At 37.9% G+C, this 19,291-nt stretch overlaps 1 protein-coding gene across 1 annotated transcript in view; it reads right to left on the bottom strand.

Annotated features, from left to right (window-relative positions):
• Positions 1–19,291, bottom strand: part of GDA (guanine deaminase) — a 137,013-nt gene that overhangs the window by 49,431 nt on the left and 68,291 nt on the right. Inside the window, exons 4-8 of the mRNA XM_082471050.1 lie at positions 8,939–9,026; positions 7,074–7,179; positions 5,592–5,619; positions 4,335–4,442; positions 1,133–1,240 (exon numbers count right to left, since the gene is read on the bottom strand). Of these exons, the coding sequence (XP_082327176.1) occupies positions 1,133–1,240; positions 4,335–4,442; positions 5,592–5,619; positions 7,074–7,179; positions 8,939–9,026 (438 nt within the window). The remainder of the gene's footprint in view (positions 1–1,132; positions 1,241–4,334; positions 4,443–5,591; positions 5,620–7,073; positions 7,180–8,938; positions 9,027–19,291) is intronic.

A 19,291-nucleotide genomic window follows, 5' to 3' on the forward strand; every position in this document is an offset into this window, starting at 1 on the left:
TATCATCTTCACAAGAACACTGATGATTACCTGTATGTATAAAATCACTGTGTACAAGTTACACCTCAGAAAAGGCCTGTGAAAACATTGGATTACAAAAGTGCCACACATTTGTGGATCTTTTTCTCTTTTTTTTAATCTATAAAATAAATGAGGGTTGGTCCAGTTGACCTCTATGCAAGTAAAATTAACATGCAAATTGAAGGCTAATTTATTAATTATATAGAAATATATGTAGAGGAGGATGAAAATTATGATGTAGCATAAACAAGATCTATGCAGAGTATTAACCTTTCAAATTAGTCACATTCAGATCTCTGAGCACAGAGTCCCTAAGAATTTATTTGCTGTAATAGTTAAACTCTCCATGCAGTTCATACATTTCATTAAATGCCAAGGCCAGGGGGTATATTGTTGTAATCAGGTCTCTCCTCACTCATATTAATTTTAATTAACTTAAAATTGTTTAATTATAAATGTAGTAATACTCATTTCTTTTACAGAGCAATCTTAGAGTGTTTAAAAATAAAAAGTAAAAAGTCCTCTGCCTTCTCCCTCAGGATCACTTTTAACGTTCAATGTGTGTCTTCCAGACAGTGTTTGCTAAGTGAGCATGCACCCGCATGTATACACACATATCAAACAATACTGTACACACACTCTTCCTTATAAGTCTGTATACCTCATTCTTTGTGAATGTTGGAGAAAATTCTAACTATGTATGTTCTATAATTTAAACAATTTCCCACTGATAGCCATTTTTTAACTTTCATATGTAATTAACATCCCTATTCATAGTCCTTACAGAATGGATCTTCAGAAATACATTTTCTAACTCAAAGGAATGCACATTTACATTCTAATGGATACTGACAAAATGTCCTTGGACCACATGACATTCCCACCTCAAAGAAGCTTTTAGATTTATTTACCAATAAATTTAATGATTTATTCATTAGGGATGAAACTTCAGGCCCATTTTTAATTCTACGCACACATGCATATGCACACTCTGTACTTTAGTTTGGGAAATGCACGTGTATTATAGAAGTCTGAAGGTTACTACTGAGATTTTAAAATTTAGATAAATATGCCCTACTTCATATAGATTATATCATGATGTACAACTTACCTTATTTGTCAGAAGATTGTTTTTATCATACACATCTGTGTAGTTTTTATAACCAGGGTATAAGTTTTTCACAGCTTTAACTTCATCACGATTTTCACTTATATGGCTCTAAAAGAAAAGAAATATTTTCAATTTTTTAATGTAAAATACCATTAGAAATTATACTTCCTACCCCCAAATGATATGGATGGTTTCTACTTGCCTATGTAAAAAAAATGAAGATTCTTGTGTATTTTATTTGAAACAATTCTTATAAGATATATATGACAAAGAAACTATGAAAATGTAATTATATGAACATGTAATATCCTAACCCTAACCCATGTAATGTTTTTCTGACAAAGTCTTTTCAAATTCCAAACTATAGCAAGAATAAGTAAAAATAAAAAGTACTTCTTGAAGAGAGTCAAGAGCCTAGCTATTCATGGTCACCTGCTTCTTCTGGTGTTGGCCGTTTAAGAAGAGTTCATTGGCCATCAAAAGGACAGAGCATGGTTCCCTCATAGAAAGCTGAAATTTGAATTAAAAAGCTGAATTTTAGCCCAAGTTCTGACCCTAGTTATGTGTCTTAGGGTTGAGTCCATTGTTTTCTTTGGGCCTCCATTTTCTCATCTCTCAAATAAAAGGGTTGGGCTAGATGAGTGATTTTCCAAATTCTTTTAGCTTTAGATGTGTTATTCTTATTTAAAAAATCATAGGAATTCAATATGTAAACAGCATAAACAAGTTGCTATGCAGGATGAAGCAGGGTTAGGACTCTGGGACCCTGTCCCCATTCCATCCCCTCTGTCAGCTTCCAGGATGAGTTCTTCTGCAGGAAACAGTTTGAAAATAACAGAGCTACGCAGTCCTGCAGTCGTCAAGAAAGAGCCTATAAGAATCCACACGCAAGCAAAACAAGTGAGTCCTGGCTCCCACACTCTCCTTTCTCCAGGGCACCGCAAACCTGAGACAGCATAAAGTGTTTTCGAGACACAACATAAGTCTCCATAAGACACAACATAACACCATCCCAACCCCTCACCTAAAACAAAAATCATTTCTGACCAACTGGTGATGACCATATACTATGGGAAATAACTCGTGAGCAAGTTACCACTTCCAAGAACAGCAATGCCATTTCCCTTGCTCCTTGAGGTAGAGTATGCATAATCAAATAAATAAAAGAAAAAAACAGCAATGGACTAGAAACAGAATGTTCCACCTGCAGAATGAGTTCTATCCTTGGCCTTGAGGAACTCCAGACCACTGAAGAAATGGGCATGGGCATCAGAAGAGAAGATTTGTGTCATTTTGATAGATTTGAGTATATGCACTTATACACATATATACACCCCCAGTAAGTATATACTTGATTTTGTTGTGTGTTTCTGGGATTCAGGACACACGAACCCAAAATATGCCACCTTGGAATACTGAATATTTTATGCCGAAGGAGTTTGAGAAAATGGCAGAAGCAGGAAGGTCACTCTGATCTTGCCCCCACCCTTTTCCCCTGAAACAGGTCATAAAACTCGTAAATGAGAGGCGCCCGCCCTATACATAGAGGAAAGGAGCATCCTTATCTCTGAAGACAAAGGGAACCAAGAAGAAACAGGCCTTGCTAAGTTTCCCCCAGTTTACTATACTTACCTTGTACTCCTTAACTTATGTTCCTCCAGGACTGTACACTTGTCACCACACCTAACATAAAAATACTCAGGTCTGTTTCTTTGTGTCTTTGTTTCCTTATAAAGGCTCCTGTGCCATGTAAACCTTATATAAATTTGTATGCTTTTCTCCTGTTTAGCTTTGTCAGTTTAGTTTTCAGGCCCAGCCAGGGACCCTAAATAGGTCAAGGATAACTTTTTCCTCCCCTACAATTGTGTGGGATTGAATATCACAGCCCATCAAAAAAAAAGGGGGGGGGAATGAAAATAGTTAATGAGTCCTAACAAGATAAATCTTTAAAAAAAACGCTTCCACCCTACAAAATGATATAGGATCTATGTGTTGCCTTTCCCCGACATGCCCTTTGTTTTAAGATAGCTCTTAAGAGGGAGAATTTTAGTGCAGTATGTAATGAAGTTTGGATGGGGGAAGGGGAGCTCCCAATTTTAACCCAGCTGGAAGATTTAGAAAGTGTTTTATTCCTAAATTGCAACCGCTTAATGACAAAGTAAGATATACTGTTTTGTTCCTGATTTTAAATTAAGAAACTTGGAACAGGGCTTTTAAATCCATTTTGGTAAGGTGGAAATTAGGTTCTTTTTGTTTTTCAAATAATAGATGGTTCCTCCAAAAAGGAAAGACTAGAACACTGAGAAAGTATCAAATAAAAGAGAGCAGGAAAGAAATGCGTTAAATGTATCCTACAGAGAACAGGTAACCAGTTTGCCATTGATCTTGCTTGGTTACTTAAGATGTTCTCATCTCTCGGAGCCAGATCAGAGAAGACTGAAGGCAAAAGGAACTTCAGGTTTCTTAACTTTTTTTAACTAAAAAATTAAAGAACTAGATTTAGGTGATATCTGTAAGGGACCTTATGTCCTATGATGCTGTCTCTTGAGATCTTATGGGGCTAAAGGCAGGCCGCCCCCAAGATGTGCCACTCTGGCATGTAGATTATTTTGAGTTAAAAACTAATCAAGGCCCAAAAGACTCAGGAAGAACCTCTGAACTCCCTCCTTACCACCTAAAAGAATTTAAGATAGGAGGCCTGTCTGAGGAAGGAGCTATTACCACAGATAACTGTAGTAAGGTATTAGGCATGGTGGACAAGAGGAACCTAGCAAAGCCCATTTGATCAAACTTGTCTGTGTCCCATTGTCTTTGAATGAATGGTTCAGAAAACTTTTGTTTACCAAATATTAACACTTTTTATCTTCCAGTGAATTACCTTATTTCCCCTTGAAACCTCAGACCCCTGCTTCCTTCTACTTAGTCCAGAATATATATATATACCTCACCTTGCCTTGCTGTCTTTGGAATTCTTCATACTTATGTGGATTTCCTGTGCGCACATAATAAATTTGATTTTCTCCTGTTAATCTGCTTTATGTCATGTTAATTGCCAACCAAAAGAACTAAAAGAGAAAAGGGGAAACCCACCTCCTCCATAATGTCAGTAAAAGAATTGGAGATTACGAGATTACTGCCATTATTTAGGGTACAGAGAAGTCTTGCAGGTCTAGACAGAGGCAAATAGGAGAAAAATGCCCACCTGAATGTGCAAATCACGGGTCTTCGCGATGTTTCCAAGTTCACCCAACAAAGTCTCAGAGCAGGAAAGGGAAAAACGTGGTGTCACTATGGGCTGCACTCTAGAATACTGGAAATAATCAAAAACACTCGGTCAGGAAATGCATATCATACCACAAAATGATTTTATGTCTTCATCTCTAGGGATAGTCCTTCATTCCTAGAGAGTGGGTGGAAGTGCTGGGTTTCATGGAAATGGCTCATGGATGAGAACAAGGAAGGGTATATTCTGTAGCACCAAGTTCAATGGCAGAAGATCCCGTCTCAAATGCAAGGCACGTGAAGGCTCAGACCAGGCCTAGACTGGGTGGCTTTTATGAAGAGAATTAGGAGGCAGAGGAGACGTTTTAAAGGAGAGTGCTGGGAAGACTAAGAATGAAGTGGTGGCTTGTTCCCCTTTCTACATCTTGGGGTGGTATGCTGGCCATGGCCTCCCTGAGGACTGTTAATTAGTTGCAGGAATGGCTCTGATGTCACCTTCGTGGCTGAGCAGTTGAGAAGGACTCATAGAAGAGTGGCGAGGATCAGGATCCACAAAGCTGCACCTGGGTCTCCCAAGATTAGACTGAAAGAAATACTGAGGTTTCCTATGGCTTCCAATCAGACCTTAAAAGATGGTGAGGGAAGAGTCTGGTTTGCAAATCTAAGAGACTGCACAGTACAGCCATAGACCAGCCTGCTGGGGGTGGGACAGAAGACAGCACTGTCTTCACAGGATCACCAACACCAGGGCACTGTGGAACGGGGTGTCTGGCTGAGTGCCTGCAGGCCACACGACATGCCACGCATCTATGGACCAAGGCAGTCTGGCTGGGGCATCAGGGCTGGACACCACCTGTGTTTCAGACCAGATCAGGGGGTACAAGAGGCCAGAGCCAATGGTGATGTAGCCAGCAAACCATGCCACAACATCCAGTTGCCACCAATCTGTCTACATCCATGAAGCCCTCTCCCACCTCCCCACTGGCCTGTCCTATGAAATTAGAAGGTCCCAGAGGAGAGGGAGGGAAAACCACTGAGAAAGTAAAAAACGCCTGACCTTCCCTGAGCTAAGTTGATGCATCCACCATGAAAACAATTTAAGGCTTTAGGAAAATACTTCTGCATGCATGGAATAAGCCAAACGTACACAGGCTAACCTCTACCAAACAGCTTAATAACAAATCCTACAACTAACAGGAAGAGAATTAAAAAACGAGCTGGGAACAAGTTTACTTACATTCCTTTGGAGCATTTCTGACACAAATCTGAAATAAAGCAACAAACGGGAAGTTAGAAATTTTAGGCATTTTTCAAATTAATTTTTTAAAAGCATGAAAACATGACCCTTACATGTCCTAATTTCCATGTAAACATTTCTAATGCTGCACATGTTGCACCACCACTAATTAAGGATTAACAAGTAGTAATTACCCTGCTTTCTCATTTGCAGCCAGAGCGATGGAGTGCAAAATCACAGGGAAATGCAATTTTATCATCTAACATCAGCCGGGCTGTTCACAAGTATTCCCACAGCACTCAAGCCATTCTACTAGCTTAAGCTCTGTTTGCGGGAATACTGCAGTATGTTATGTTCCATGGATATCAGAGTCATGGAGTCCTATGTATCTGGAGGTGTTTAGAAGCCATGGGGCTCTCTGCTCCCAGTTTCCCTAAAGTGGAAGCTGCTTGCTCACAAAATCACAATAGCATCATTTATTTTCAAAGGCTGAGTCCTACTGGGCATGGATGTTGGAGTAAAGCAGAAGGAATAGGCCTGACATGGTTGTGAAATGGGTACTGACAGGGATGGTGATCTTACCAATTATATCTGCAGCGATGGTGGTATCTGTAGGGCCTATGAAATGACTGTTTCTGCCCTGGCTGGAAATATTTATGAGCTATAGCTTCCTGCTTTCTGGTAATCCTTTGTTTAAGAATAAAATGTGAATCAGGGTTCACTGTTTCCACAAACACAGATTCATAGAAAAGTTGAGCACATGGCCAAATGCTAAAGGGAAAGTGTGTGCTTCCTTCTCTCTATGGGAACATAGCAGCACCTAAGCCACCCTTTTCAGAGGACACACTAAGGTGAAGGAGGCCTGGGGAATGGAGAAAAGCTGGACTTCTCAAACTTGCATCAGGATATGTTTGGTCTTAGGCAAGATTTAAACCTAAAGAATTTTCTTCTGTATCTCTTGGATGTTGAGTGTCATACAACACAATTCCTTGTCAAATCCTCAAGGCACCATGGAAAAGCCATTAAAGAAATATAGAAAAAGTACCTATGGTATCACTAGCATATCCCCATGTAAAATAAAAAGAACATAACAAAAGCACATGATCTCATGCAATAGGATGACCCACAACCAAAAGTAATTTGATGAGCAGGCCACAGACACTTTGTGCCAGGTTAATCTACAGGAGAAGCCCCAGTCTATAACGAAGGACAGGGAGTGGGTAAATCATTTACTTTTTTAAAAATCCTTCATTTTATAAAGGGATTTGCCCTAGGACTCCTATAACAAGTTCCCAGAGGCTTTAAAATATGATTTGATATACAAAAATAGTACTGACATGCAACATTTTCCTTAGCATCAGATCAATTTCATGAAGTTAGGCAAACCCAGGCAGTGATATATGTGCACATTCTGCCTGGGTTAAAGAGGTTTCTTTTTCCCATCTCCAACTCCATCCATAAGACAAATCAAGACAAACATACCTCTCTGTTTCCTTGATTGATTCCTCAGTGGTTTCCTTGTATTCTGGAACAGTGTCATTCAAATCCATACAGACTTTGCCCACAAATGCCCGCTGCCCGAATTTATCTGTGAGACACACACAAAAAGAATCTAAAGTCATGTTTCTTTCCCAAACTGTACCTTTCCTAAGCCTCTTTAAAACATCTTAAATTAAAATCGTTATAAAAACATAAGTGAGAATGTAAAAGATCATCACATCATTTAAGAACAATAATAACAAGACCCCGATCAATTCTGTAAGTAGTAAAGGTTCTCCCATTAGCACCTTACTCCTCTGATTACTCCCAGAATGAAGGATATTATTTGCTTAAGGTCTAAACCCAGATGTGCCCAGTGTCCTCTGCTATGTGCAGGGTTATGAGAACTATACCCAATAATGTATGTAAAGTGGCTGGCACATAGGGCTTAGAAAAGATACTGTCGCTATTCTTAAGTGTAGCAGTGCCAACATCATTATCTGTGGGGGATTTTACTTACTCCTACCAGCAGTTCTCAGCACTGAAGAACCTCATGCTTATCAGAGGTGCTAGAGGAATTCTATTTCAGCTAGAAAGTTGATGCTACATGAGGCAATGTTCATTTTTTCAACAATGTCTCCACCTCTGTCTTGAGTCAGAAGTCTTTCTATTGCTCTCTTTCCCCTGTAATTCACTGTAATACATGGCCATTAGATTACTCTTCCTTAAAACACCAACTTCATCACATACCTCATCTCGCTGAAAACTTTTTGGAGTCTGATGCATATTTGAATCTCTCCAGAGACTGAACCATCCCCTCTGCCCAACCTCTCCCATCCCACCATGCCATGAATCCTTCCCTTTAGTTCAGCTACTCTGTTCCCTGCCTCCTGTATATCCACTATGAATGTTCCTGTCCCCATACCCATACCCCCATGTCATCTTTCCTATCTGAAAGGCATTTTCCTCTCTCCTCATTTTATCTTCCCTTCAAAGCCCAATTTAAAGATCCCTTCAATGAAATCTTCCCAGGTGATCCAATTCTGGGTTCATTCTGTCTCCTCCAAAATTTGCAATATTTACTTTCAGTGTCACCCTTGAGGTCTTTGGTATAAACCACCTTGGCCAGCAAGCAGGAGTGTCAGCACATCAGTCAACAGTATTTACTGAGCACCTGCTATGTGCTAGGCACTGTACTGGGTACAAGTTTTGGAATCATCAGTGTAAATCCAGTCTCAGCTCTGCTTACTAGCTGTGTGACTTGGGCATGTTACATAACCTCTCTGAGCATCAGTTTATCCATCTGTAACACAAGGATCTGAATAACTGCTCCAGAAGGCTGTTTGCAACTGAGCTGAACTAATACACATAGAGTTCTTTGCACAATACCAGGCATCTAGTAAAAGCACTACAGCTATTACTAAAGTCATTAATCAGTGCATGTACCTATTAATCAGTTAATCCTGTCTGGTTCCTCAAGGGCAGAGACTATTTTCCGTTTTACTGTGTTCCCAGCATCTAGCATAGTGCCCTGAGTCTAGCCAACAGCTAAGATCTATCTGCTGATAGATAAACTGTTGCTATTGCTAGAATTAGTAAACCTGCTCCAAAAAGCCCTAAATTAATACACAAAATTCAGACCCATTCACATCATTCTGCAGCCAAAAACTAAAAGTAAATAATCAAATTACTTAAACAACAGAAAAAGTTCAAGGGCCACAGTGATACACAAATACCTAATTACTTGCAAGAAGTGCAGTGCTTAAATTCTAGCAATTAAAAGGCAGGACTGCTCACAAGTATAAGTCACTGCCAGCATGGTCTGGACATGCTTCACGTGCCCGTAAATCAACCTTTCATCTCCTCACCTGTAATTTCCGCAAGGAGCAGCGATGAGTCAGTGTGAATTGTTGCAAAGTAACAAGCTGTGGTTGTTCCATTCTTTAGTGTTCTCCTCTAAAAATAAATCACAAAAACCATGAATCGCCTGTGCCCAGAAAAGTCACATGGTATATACAGATGAAAATGGAATTTTAGTTTTCAATTTTAAGATGTTTTTATTTAAAGGCATGCCATCTCAATATGAAATGTAGTTAAGGCAAATGGTAAAAGTATTTATATTTTAAAAGTGTTAGCTAGAGGAGAAGTTGATGCTTTCGATTTCCTAGATTCACACAGTTCTGTGTTGCAGGATTTATAAAATGTGATACTAATTAATTCCTTATTTTTTTAGGACTGTTTAAGAATATGCAAACTTTATTGCATCTGGGAGTGAATAAATGAGATTTTTCTAGCGATTACAGGATACAGTTATTCAGCCAGATTTTTAATTCATCCTAGCAGATTGATAACATGTATCCATCTCTCTTCCTCAGCAAATCTCTACTAAAATACCAGTAAAGGATTATAACATTTATTAAACCATAAGCGGAGAGGAGACGTGAGCAGAGGAAATATTTCAACATCTTCTCGGAAGAAAAAACAAGTATAAGAACCTGGAGGCAACTTGGAAAGAGAGAGGAGCATGTGGTTTTTAACAGGAAATTGGCTGAAAGTCTGTATACAGATAATTAAACCTTGGCAGGACTCTTTTCCCTGCTGAAATCAGCCAACCACCCCTAACCTGCTCCTTGCAGAAAAGATTTACGCTTTGTAGAAATTGGGTAGTATTTAGAGGGTACAAGCCCAAAAGGACAAGGTGAGGCATAGGCTGAAAAGAAGAGGTTTAAGTGGACATCTGGCTGACCTCTGGGACCCTTGGTCATCTTCCCCAAAATGCCACATGTACTGTTTCCACCAGTCCTGGCAGAACTGAAGGACTTCTTCCTAGAGAAGATGAATGGCTCTAGAAGGAAGATGTCCTCACAATGACTTCTGGGACCCACAATTTAAAGGGCTGTTTACTACCTTCACTGTTCATCATATAATGAAGTTTACCAGTCAACAAATGCTACCCCACCCAGATCCTCCAATCAGCATCTTGGAGCATCACACTTAAATATGAATGTACATTTAAGGTTCAACGGACACTGAAGGAAAGCTACTATAAAAAAAGGGGAGAGGGGAAGGAAGAAAGAATATGGATAAAATATTGGAGGAAACAGGCAATCTGTAGGTCAGAAGGAAGCTTGATTTAAAAAAAAAACAACAACACTATGATTAACAATCTCAAAGAAATAAAAGAAGATATTGTATCCACAAAAAAAAGAACAGAATGCTGTGGAAATCAGAGAATAAGAGCTCTCCAAAAGTAAAAATGTTAAAAATGAAATATGGGAGTCAACAGAAGGTTAAATTAGAAGAGAATTTCTCAGAGAAGAAAGATGAAAGTCAAGGATGAAAAGATAAGAAAATTATGCTCAATCTAAGAGATCTAACATTTAGAATAAAAGTTCTAAAAAAAACAAATTTTTTTTAAAGGAAATGGAGGCGGTGAAATTGTCTGAGAAATAATACTAGTCTCTCCAAACTGAAAATCCTCATAGAATGCTCAATTCAGTGCATGAAAAACAGAAGCCAAGTAAGGCATATAATTGTGAGATATTAAGTCTACAAGTAAAGTGAAGATTCTGAAAGGTTCCAGAGAAAGAAAACCAGTCATAGACAAATGGCAGGAATCACAATGGCACTGGTGTTATCACCAGTGATGCTGAAAGCAGAACAATGGCTTTAAAATTCTGGAGGAAAGTTTTTTTTTAATTTTTAAAAAATTTATTTTATTGAAGTATAGTTGATTTAAGGAGGGAAGTTATTTTAAAGTAGAATTTTATACCCTGGTAAATTACCAGTCAAGTGTGAAAACAGAATAGAGATATGATTAGATACACAAAATCTTGAATGTTTTTCTCCTTTAAGAGCTTAGGAAGCTCCTAGAAGATGTGTTTTTAAAAAATGTGAGAGCAAAGAAAAAGAACTTCTTAAGTCCAGAAAATGGGAATTAAACACAGAGGAGAAGCAAAGGGAATGCCCAGATTATAGCAGTGACAGAGACAATCCCAACCAGAGTGAAACAAAGGAATAGAAGGCAGTGGGAAGATTTTGAGAAAGAAATCGGAACTGATATTGCCTGACTTGTCTGAGCACTTGGAGAAGTACTGATTGACCTGAGAGGGGTCTGTCTTAAGCAGAAGCTTTTTCTTCTTCTTCTTTTTTAAAATTTTAAGACATTTTTTAAGAGCAGTTTTAGGTTCACAGCAAAATTGAGAGGACGGTACAGAGACTTCCCATATGCCCCCAGCCCCCACACATAGCAGAAGCTTTTTAAAGTGCAGAGGAAAAACTGCACTGGAGTTCTTGCTTCTTGCATATTATGACCTGTGTGACCTTGAGAAAGTTGCTTTATATCCTCAACATCAGTTTCCTCATTTGTGAAATAAGAGGACTCTTGTCTAGAATGGGGTTGGATTAGAAACGTAAATGTCTGCAGGAGGAAAATAATTTGGACTTAAAGTAATAGGGAAGAACATGCCGTATCCTAGCAGCCTCTATTAAGCTTCAGCCAACTGTTAAAAAAACAACAACAAAAAAGAGAGACCAGTGATGTCAGTTAGTAATGAAGGGCAAGAGAATTAGGAAAACTGGATTTTTATGTCAGTCTTCTCAAATTTTAAGACACTTTGCACATGAAAAAAAGTATTTCTGGCTGCAGGTAAAGGATGTTTATATAGCCTGTCACCTATAGAAAAGGATGTACTAGCTTGCTACCAGAATCACACACCCAAGAGAAAAGTTAAAACCATGACAGAGGCATCAAATTCAATCTCCAGCAACCAGAACAGTGCCTGGATCCTCGTGTGTGCCTAGTAAATATTGTTGAATGAACACATGAGGAATCAGACTTACTAAAGCAACAAGGGGCATAAAATGATCCAAAATAAGCATTGTTATGTGCATAGAATAGGATATAGTCTCCTTGACAGAGGAACAGGCTACTGTAACAGTGAGAGTGAATTAATAACTTGCAAAGTTGGGCCACTGGCATTCTCTAAGAATGTAGCGCAAAAGTATACACAGAAGTTTCACTATTTTTCTAAGAAGAGTTGCTGAAAAAAAGAACAGATTGGAGGGAAGAATATACTAAGAGCAAGGGAAATGGGGTTGGGGGGTGGCAGAGAAAATGATTGAGCGTGCATGCACAAGAAAGAGAGAGAGAGAAGGAAATTCATTTCCCAGAACAGAAGTAATACTATATTAAAGAAAATGGACTGAAAAAAACAAAAACAAAAACAAAAACAGATCTCTAAGTGAAATTTCAGAACCTCAAGAATGAAGAAAATCCTGGAGGCCAGCAAATTAGCTAGAAGGGAATGAGAATCAGATTGACATCAGCACATTGGATGCTGGTGGGAAAATCATTTTAAAGAGAATTCTCTCTATAGCTGAAGTGCATCATTCAAGAGTCAGAAAAAAGTAAAACCATTTTTGGTAGTTCAAGGATTTGGATTGTTTGTTACCCACCTTATTGGAAAAGATTATCATCGTCTAAGAAAATAAATCCAAAACAAAGACAGAGGATACAAATTTAAAACACTGTAGACATCCACCAGAGGGCAGACAGCAGGAGCAAGAAGAACTACAATCCTGCAGCCTGTGGAACAAAAACCACATTCACAGAAAGATAGACAAGATGAAAAGGCAGAGGGCTATGTACCAGATGAAGGAATAAGATAAAACCCCAGAAAAACAACTAAATAAAGTGGAGATAGGCAACCTTCCAGAAAAAGAATTCAGAATAATGATAGTGAAGATGATCCAGGACCTCGGAAAAAGAATGGCGGCAAAGATCGAGAAGATGCAAGAAATGTTTAACAAAGACCTAGAAGATTTAAAGAACAAACAGAGATGAACAATACAATAACTGAAATGAAAACTACACTAGAAGGAATCAATAGCAGAATAACTGAGGCAGAAGAACGGATAAGTGACCTGGAAGACAGAATGGTGGAATTCACTGCTGCAGAACAGAATAAAGAAAAAAGAATGAAAAGAAATGAAGACAGCCTAAGAGACCTCTGGGACAACATTAAATGCAACACCATTCGCATTATAGTGGTCCCAGAAGGAGAAGAGAGAGAGAAAGGACCAGAGAAAATATTTGAAGAGATTATAGTCGAAAACTTCCCTAACATGGGAAAGGAAATAGCCACCCAAGTCCAGGACGCACAGAGAGTCCCATACAGGATAAACCCAAGAAGAAACACGCCAAGACACATAGTAATCAAACTGGCAAAAATTAAAGGCAAAGAAAAATTATTGAAAGCAGCAAGGGAAAAACGACAAATAACATACAAGGTAACTCCCATAAGGTTAACAGCTGATTTCTCAGCAGAAACTCTACAAGCCAGAAGTGAGTGGTATGATATACTTAAAGTGATGAAAGGGAAGAACCTACAATCAAGATTACTCTACCCAGCAAGGATCACATTCAGATTCGATGGAGAAATCAAAAGCTTTACAGACAAGCAAAAGCTAAGAGAATTCAGCACCACCAAACCAGCTCTACAACAAATGCTAAAGGAACTTTTCTAAGTCGGAAACACAAGAGAAGAAAATGACCTACAAAAACAAACCCAAAACAATTAAGAAAATGGTCATAGGAACATACATATCGATAATTACCTTAAACGTGAATGGATTAAATGCTCCAACCAAAAGACACAGGCTTGCTGAATGGATACAAAAACAAGACCCATATATATTCTGTCTACAAGAGACCCACTTTAGACCTAGGGACACATACAGACTGAAAGTGAGGGGATGGAAAAAGATATTCCATGCAAATGGAAATCAAAGCTTGAGTAGCAATACACGTATCAGGTAAAATAGACTTTAAAATAAAGAATGTTACAAGAGACAAGGAAGGAAACTACATAATGATCAAGGGATCAATCCAAGAAGATATAACAATTATAAATATTTATGTACCCAACACAGGAGCACCTCAATACATAAGGCAACTGCTAACAGCTATAAAAGGATATCGACAGTAACACAATAATAGTGGGGGACTTTAACACCTCACTTACCCCAATGGACAGATCATCCAAAATGAAAATAAATAAGGAAACAGAAGCTTTAAATGACACAACAGACCAGATAGATTTAATTGATATTTATAGGACATTCCATCCAAAAACAACAGATTACACTTTCTTTGCAAATGCGCATGGAACATTCTCCAGGATAGATCACATCTTGGGTCACAAATCAAGCCTCAGTAAATTTAAGAAAATTGAAATCATATTAAGCATCTTTTCTGACCACAATGCTATGAGATTAGAAATGAATTACAGGGAAAAAAAAGTAAAAAACACAAACATATGGAGGCTAAACAATACGTTAATAAATAATGAAGAGATCACTGAAGAAATCAAAGAGGAAATCAAAAAATACCTAGAGACAAATGACAATGAAAACACGACGATCCAAAACCTATGCGATGCAGCAAAAGCAGTTCTAAGAGGGACGTTTATAGCTATACAAGGCTACCTCAAGAAACAAGAAAAATCTCAAATAAACAATCTAACCCTACGCCTGAAGGAACTAGAGAAAGAAGAACAAGCAAAACCCAAAGTTAGCAGAAGGAAAGAAATCATAAAGATCAGAGCAGAAATAAATGAAATAGAAACAAAGAAAACAATAGCAAAGATCAATAAAACTAAAAGCTGGTTCTTTGAGAAGATAAACAAAATTGATGAACCATTAGCCAGACTCATCAAGAAAAAGAGGGAGAGGATTCAAATCAATAAAATTAGAAATGAAAAAGGAGAAGTTACAACAGGCACCGCAGAAATACAAAGCATCCTAAGAGACTACTACAAGCAACTCTATGCCAATAAAATGGACAACCTGGAAGAAATGGACAAATTCTTAGAAAGGTATAACCTTCAAAGACTGAACCAGGAAGAAACAGAAATTATGAACAGACCAATCACAAGTAATGAAATTGAAACTGTGATTAAAAATCTTCCAACAAACGAAAGTCCAGGACCAGATGGCTTCACAGGTGAATTCTATGAAACATTTAGAGAAGACCTAACACCCATCCTTCTCAAACTCTTCCAAAAAATTGCAGAGGAAGGAACACTCCCAAACCCATTCTATGAGGCCACCATAACCCTGATACCAAAACCAGACCAGAATACTACAAAAATGAAAATTACAGACCAATGTCACTGATGAATATAGATGCAAAAATCCTCAACAAAATACTAGCAAACAGAATCCAACAACACATTAAAAAGATCATACACCATGATCAAGTGGGATTTATCCCACGGATGCAAGGATTCTTCAATATACACAAATCAGTCAATGTGATACACCATATTAACAAATTGAAGAATAAAAACCATATGATCATCTCAGTAGATGCAGAAAAAGCTTTCGACAAAATTCAACACCCATTTATGATAAAAACTCTCCAGAAAGTGGGCACAGAGGGAACCTACCTCAACATAGTAAAGGCCATATAGGACAAATCCACAGCAAACATCATTCTCAATAGTGAAAAACTGAAAGCATTTCCTCTAAGATCAGGAACAAGACAAGGATGTCCACTCTCACCACTATTATTCAACATAGTTTTGGAAGTCCTAGCCACGGCAATCAGAGAAGAAAAAGAAATAAAAGGAATACAAATTGGAAAAGAAGAAGTAAAACTGTTACTGTTTGCAGATGACATGATACTATACATAGAGAAACCTAAAGATGCCACCAGAAAACTACTAGAGCTAATCAATGAATTTGGTAAAGTTGCAGGATACAAAATTAATGCACAGAAATCTCTTGCATTCCTATACACTAATGATGAAAATCTGAAAGAGAAATTAAGGAAACACTCCCATTTACCACTGCAACAAAAAGAATAAAATACCTAGGAATAAACCTACCCAAGGAGACAAAAGACCTGTATGCAGAAAACTATAAGACACTGATGAAAGAAATTAAAGATGATACAAACAGATGGAGAGATATACCATGTTCTTGGATTGGAAGAATCAATATTATGAAAATGACTATACTACCCAAAGCAATCTACAGATTCAATGCAATCCCTATCAAATTATCAATGGCATTTTTTACAGAACTAGAACAAAAGTCTTAAAATTTGTATGGAGACACAAAAGACCCTGAATAGCCAAAGCAGTCTTGAGGGAAAAAAACGGAGCTGGAGGAATCAGACTCCCTGACTTCAGACTATACTACAAAGCTACAGTAATCAAGACAATATGGTACCGGCACAAAAACAGAAACATAGATCAATGGAACAAGTTAGAAAGCCCAGAGATAAACCCATGCACCTATGGTCAACAATGTACCTATGTATGACAAAGGAGGCAAGGATATACAATGGAGAAAAGACAGTCTCTTCAATAAGTAGTGCTGGGAAAACTGGACAGCTACATGTAAAAGAATGAAATTAGAACACTCCCTAACACCATACACAAAAATAAACTCAAAATGGATTAGAGACCTAAATGTAAGACCGGACACTAAAACTCTTACAGGAAAACATAGGAAGAACACTCTTTGACATAAATCACAGCAAGATCTTTTTTGATCCACCTCCTACAGTAATGGAAATAAAAACAAAAATAAACAAATGGGACCTAATGAAACTCCAAAGCTTTTGCACAGCAAAGGAAACCATAAACAAGACCAAAAGACAACCCTCAGAATGGGAGAAAATATTTGCAAACAAATCAATGGACAAAGGATTAATCTTCAAAATATATAAACAGCTCATGCAGCTCAATATTAAAAAAACAAACAACCCAATCCAAAAATTGGCAGAAGACCTAAATAGACATTTCTCCAAAGAAGACATACAGATGGCCAAGAAGCACATGAAAAACTGCTCAACATCACTAATTATTAGAGAAATGCAAATCAAAACTACAATGAGGTACCACCTCACACCAGTTAGAATGGGCTTCATCAGAAAATCTACAAGCAACAAATGCTGGAGACGGTGTGGAGAAAAGGGAACCCTCTTGCACTGTTGGTGGGAATGTAAATTAATACAGCCACTATGGAGAACAGTATGGAAGTTCCTTAAAAAACTAAAAATAAAATTACCATATGATCCAGCAATTCCACTACTGGGCATATACCCAGAGCAAACCATAATTCAAAAAGACACACGCACCCCAATGTTCACTGCAGCACTATTTACAATAGCCAGGTCATGGTGGCAACCTAAATGCCCATCGACAGACGAATGGATAAAGAAGAAGTGGTACATACATACAATGGAATATTACTCAGCTATAAAAAGGAACGAAATTGGGTCATTTGTTGAGACGTGGATGGATCTAGAGACTGTCATACAGAGTGAAGTAAGTCAGAAAGAGAAAAACAAATATCGTATATTAACTCATATATGTGGAACCTAGAAAAATGGTACAGATGAACCGGTTTGCAGGGCAGAAATTGAGACACAGAAGTAGAGGACAAACGTATGGACACCAAAGGGGGGGAAGTGACGGGGTGGGAGTGGTGTGATGAATTGGGAGATTGGGATTGATATGTATACACTGATGTGTATAAAACTGATGACTAATAAGAACCTGCTGTATAAAAAAATTAAATTAAATTAAAAAAAATTTTAAATTAAATGTATGTAGATGACAAAAAAAAAACACACTGGAACTAAAATCTCACGTGATGTAACACAGGACATGGTGAGGGGGCTGCATCTTGAAGGGAAGACTATTTAAGTTTCTTGTTTTATTATGTGGGAGACTATAGAGGAAAATGATACAAGACTTGTTTAACACTTTTAACAACCTAATCTAACAGATATTTTAAAAAGTCATATTGACAGAGAAAACACAGTCTTTTTAAAAATGTGTAGAATAATCATAAAAATTGACCTTTTATTGGGTCATAAAATAACAGTGAACTAATTCCCAAGAAAAATAACCACACAAGTTACATTTACTAAGCACAATAAAATGAAACTCAAAATTAAAACAGAAGTGTAATCTGACATTTTCTAAATTCTCAACACTTTAAACACCTTTCTAAAACAGGGGCTTGAAGAAGAGATCAAAATGGAAAATTTCAGCTAATTAGCAACAATGACAATGGAAGTACTACCCAGACAGCAACAGCAAGTCTTTCCTCTGAGTCAGGGGGGAAAACGCTTCTCATACAGAAAAGCTTCTAGATGAGAAACTGCAGTTTCAAATTGGATTGGAACAAACTAGAAAGACTAGAAAGCTCAAGAATCGGCCCAAATTACATTTAAGGGACAGGACAGGGAGAGCCCATAGAGGAGGGCAAAAAAAAGGAAGGAAGAGAGGGAAGGAGGGAGAGAAGAAAGAACCCCCAAAGCTACTCCTGTTGGTTCCCACTGTGTTCAGCCACATGTGTGTGACTTATGTAGTTAAAAAAGTAAGGAAAGAATTTGGCTGAAAAATCTTACTAGGTAAGCTGTCTAAAATGCAGCTACTTTTCTTCTTCACATGTTATATGTTTGGGTTTCCGGGCACCTGTTCCACCCTAGTTTCTCATAAGCTTTTGAGAGGGCTTTTCCATTAATGATGACTTTCCAATTTATAAAGAAATCTATCAGGAATAACATCAAAATATTGGCTGTGCTTCCCAACCTTTCCCCTGCTTTCAATTCTTGATAAGAATTGTCAGTTCTTGAGACCAAGCCTTTTGAGCTCAAAATAGATTGCAAACTACTACTGAGCTTCAACGCCAGTATCAACAGGCCCCTTAACAGGTTATACAATTTCCATGAGCTAAAATAGGGGAAAAGAGTGGCCTGACTCCTTGTCTTTTCACCTGTACTTTAATGACTTGACACCTCTTTGGAATTAGTTGAATTTATCTGCTGAATCTGACAACCCCATAGAGTAAGCATATTCATTCTATTATCCAGGAGAATATTTGCAACCAGTTTGTCTTGGCATATTTACCAAAAATCTCACTCTCCAGTCCCTTGACTATAGTCTGTATAATATACAGATTCCTGAACTTTCGAGTCTTTTTGGTTCATTCCAGTCCAAAGTCTATTTGAAACTTCAATCTCTCACCCAGTTTGCAATGTTTAAAGGGAGATATTCCAGGACTGACTTACTAGGATTTTTTTCTTAACAATCTTAGGAGATGTTTGCTAATATATACTTTAAATTACTTTCAGATTAAATTATCACTGTCAAAATCTGTGGTGCAAAACTCGGGGGTCTGGATTGCCCATTTGTTGA

Source organism: Balaenoptera physalus, assembly GCF_965194825.1.
Source record: "Balaenoptera physalus genome assembly, chromosome: 7".
Taxonomy (NCBI): domain Eukaryota; kingdom Metazoa; phylum Chordata; class Mammalia; order Artiodactyla; family Balaenopteridae; genus Balaenoptera; species Balaenoptera physalus.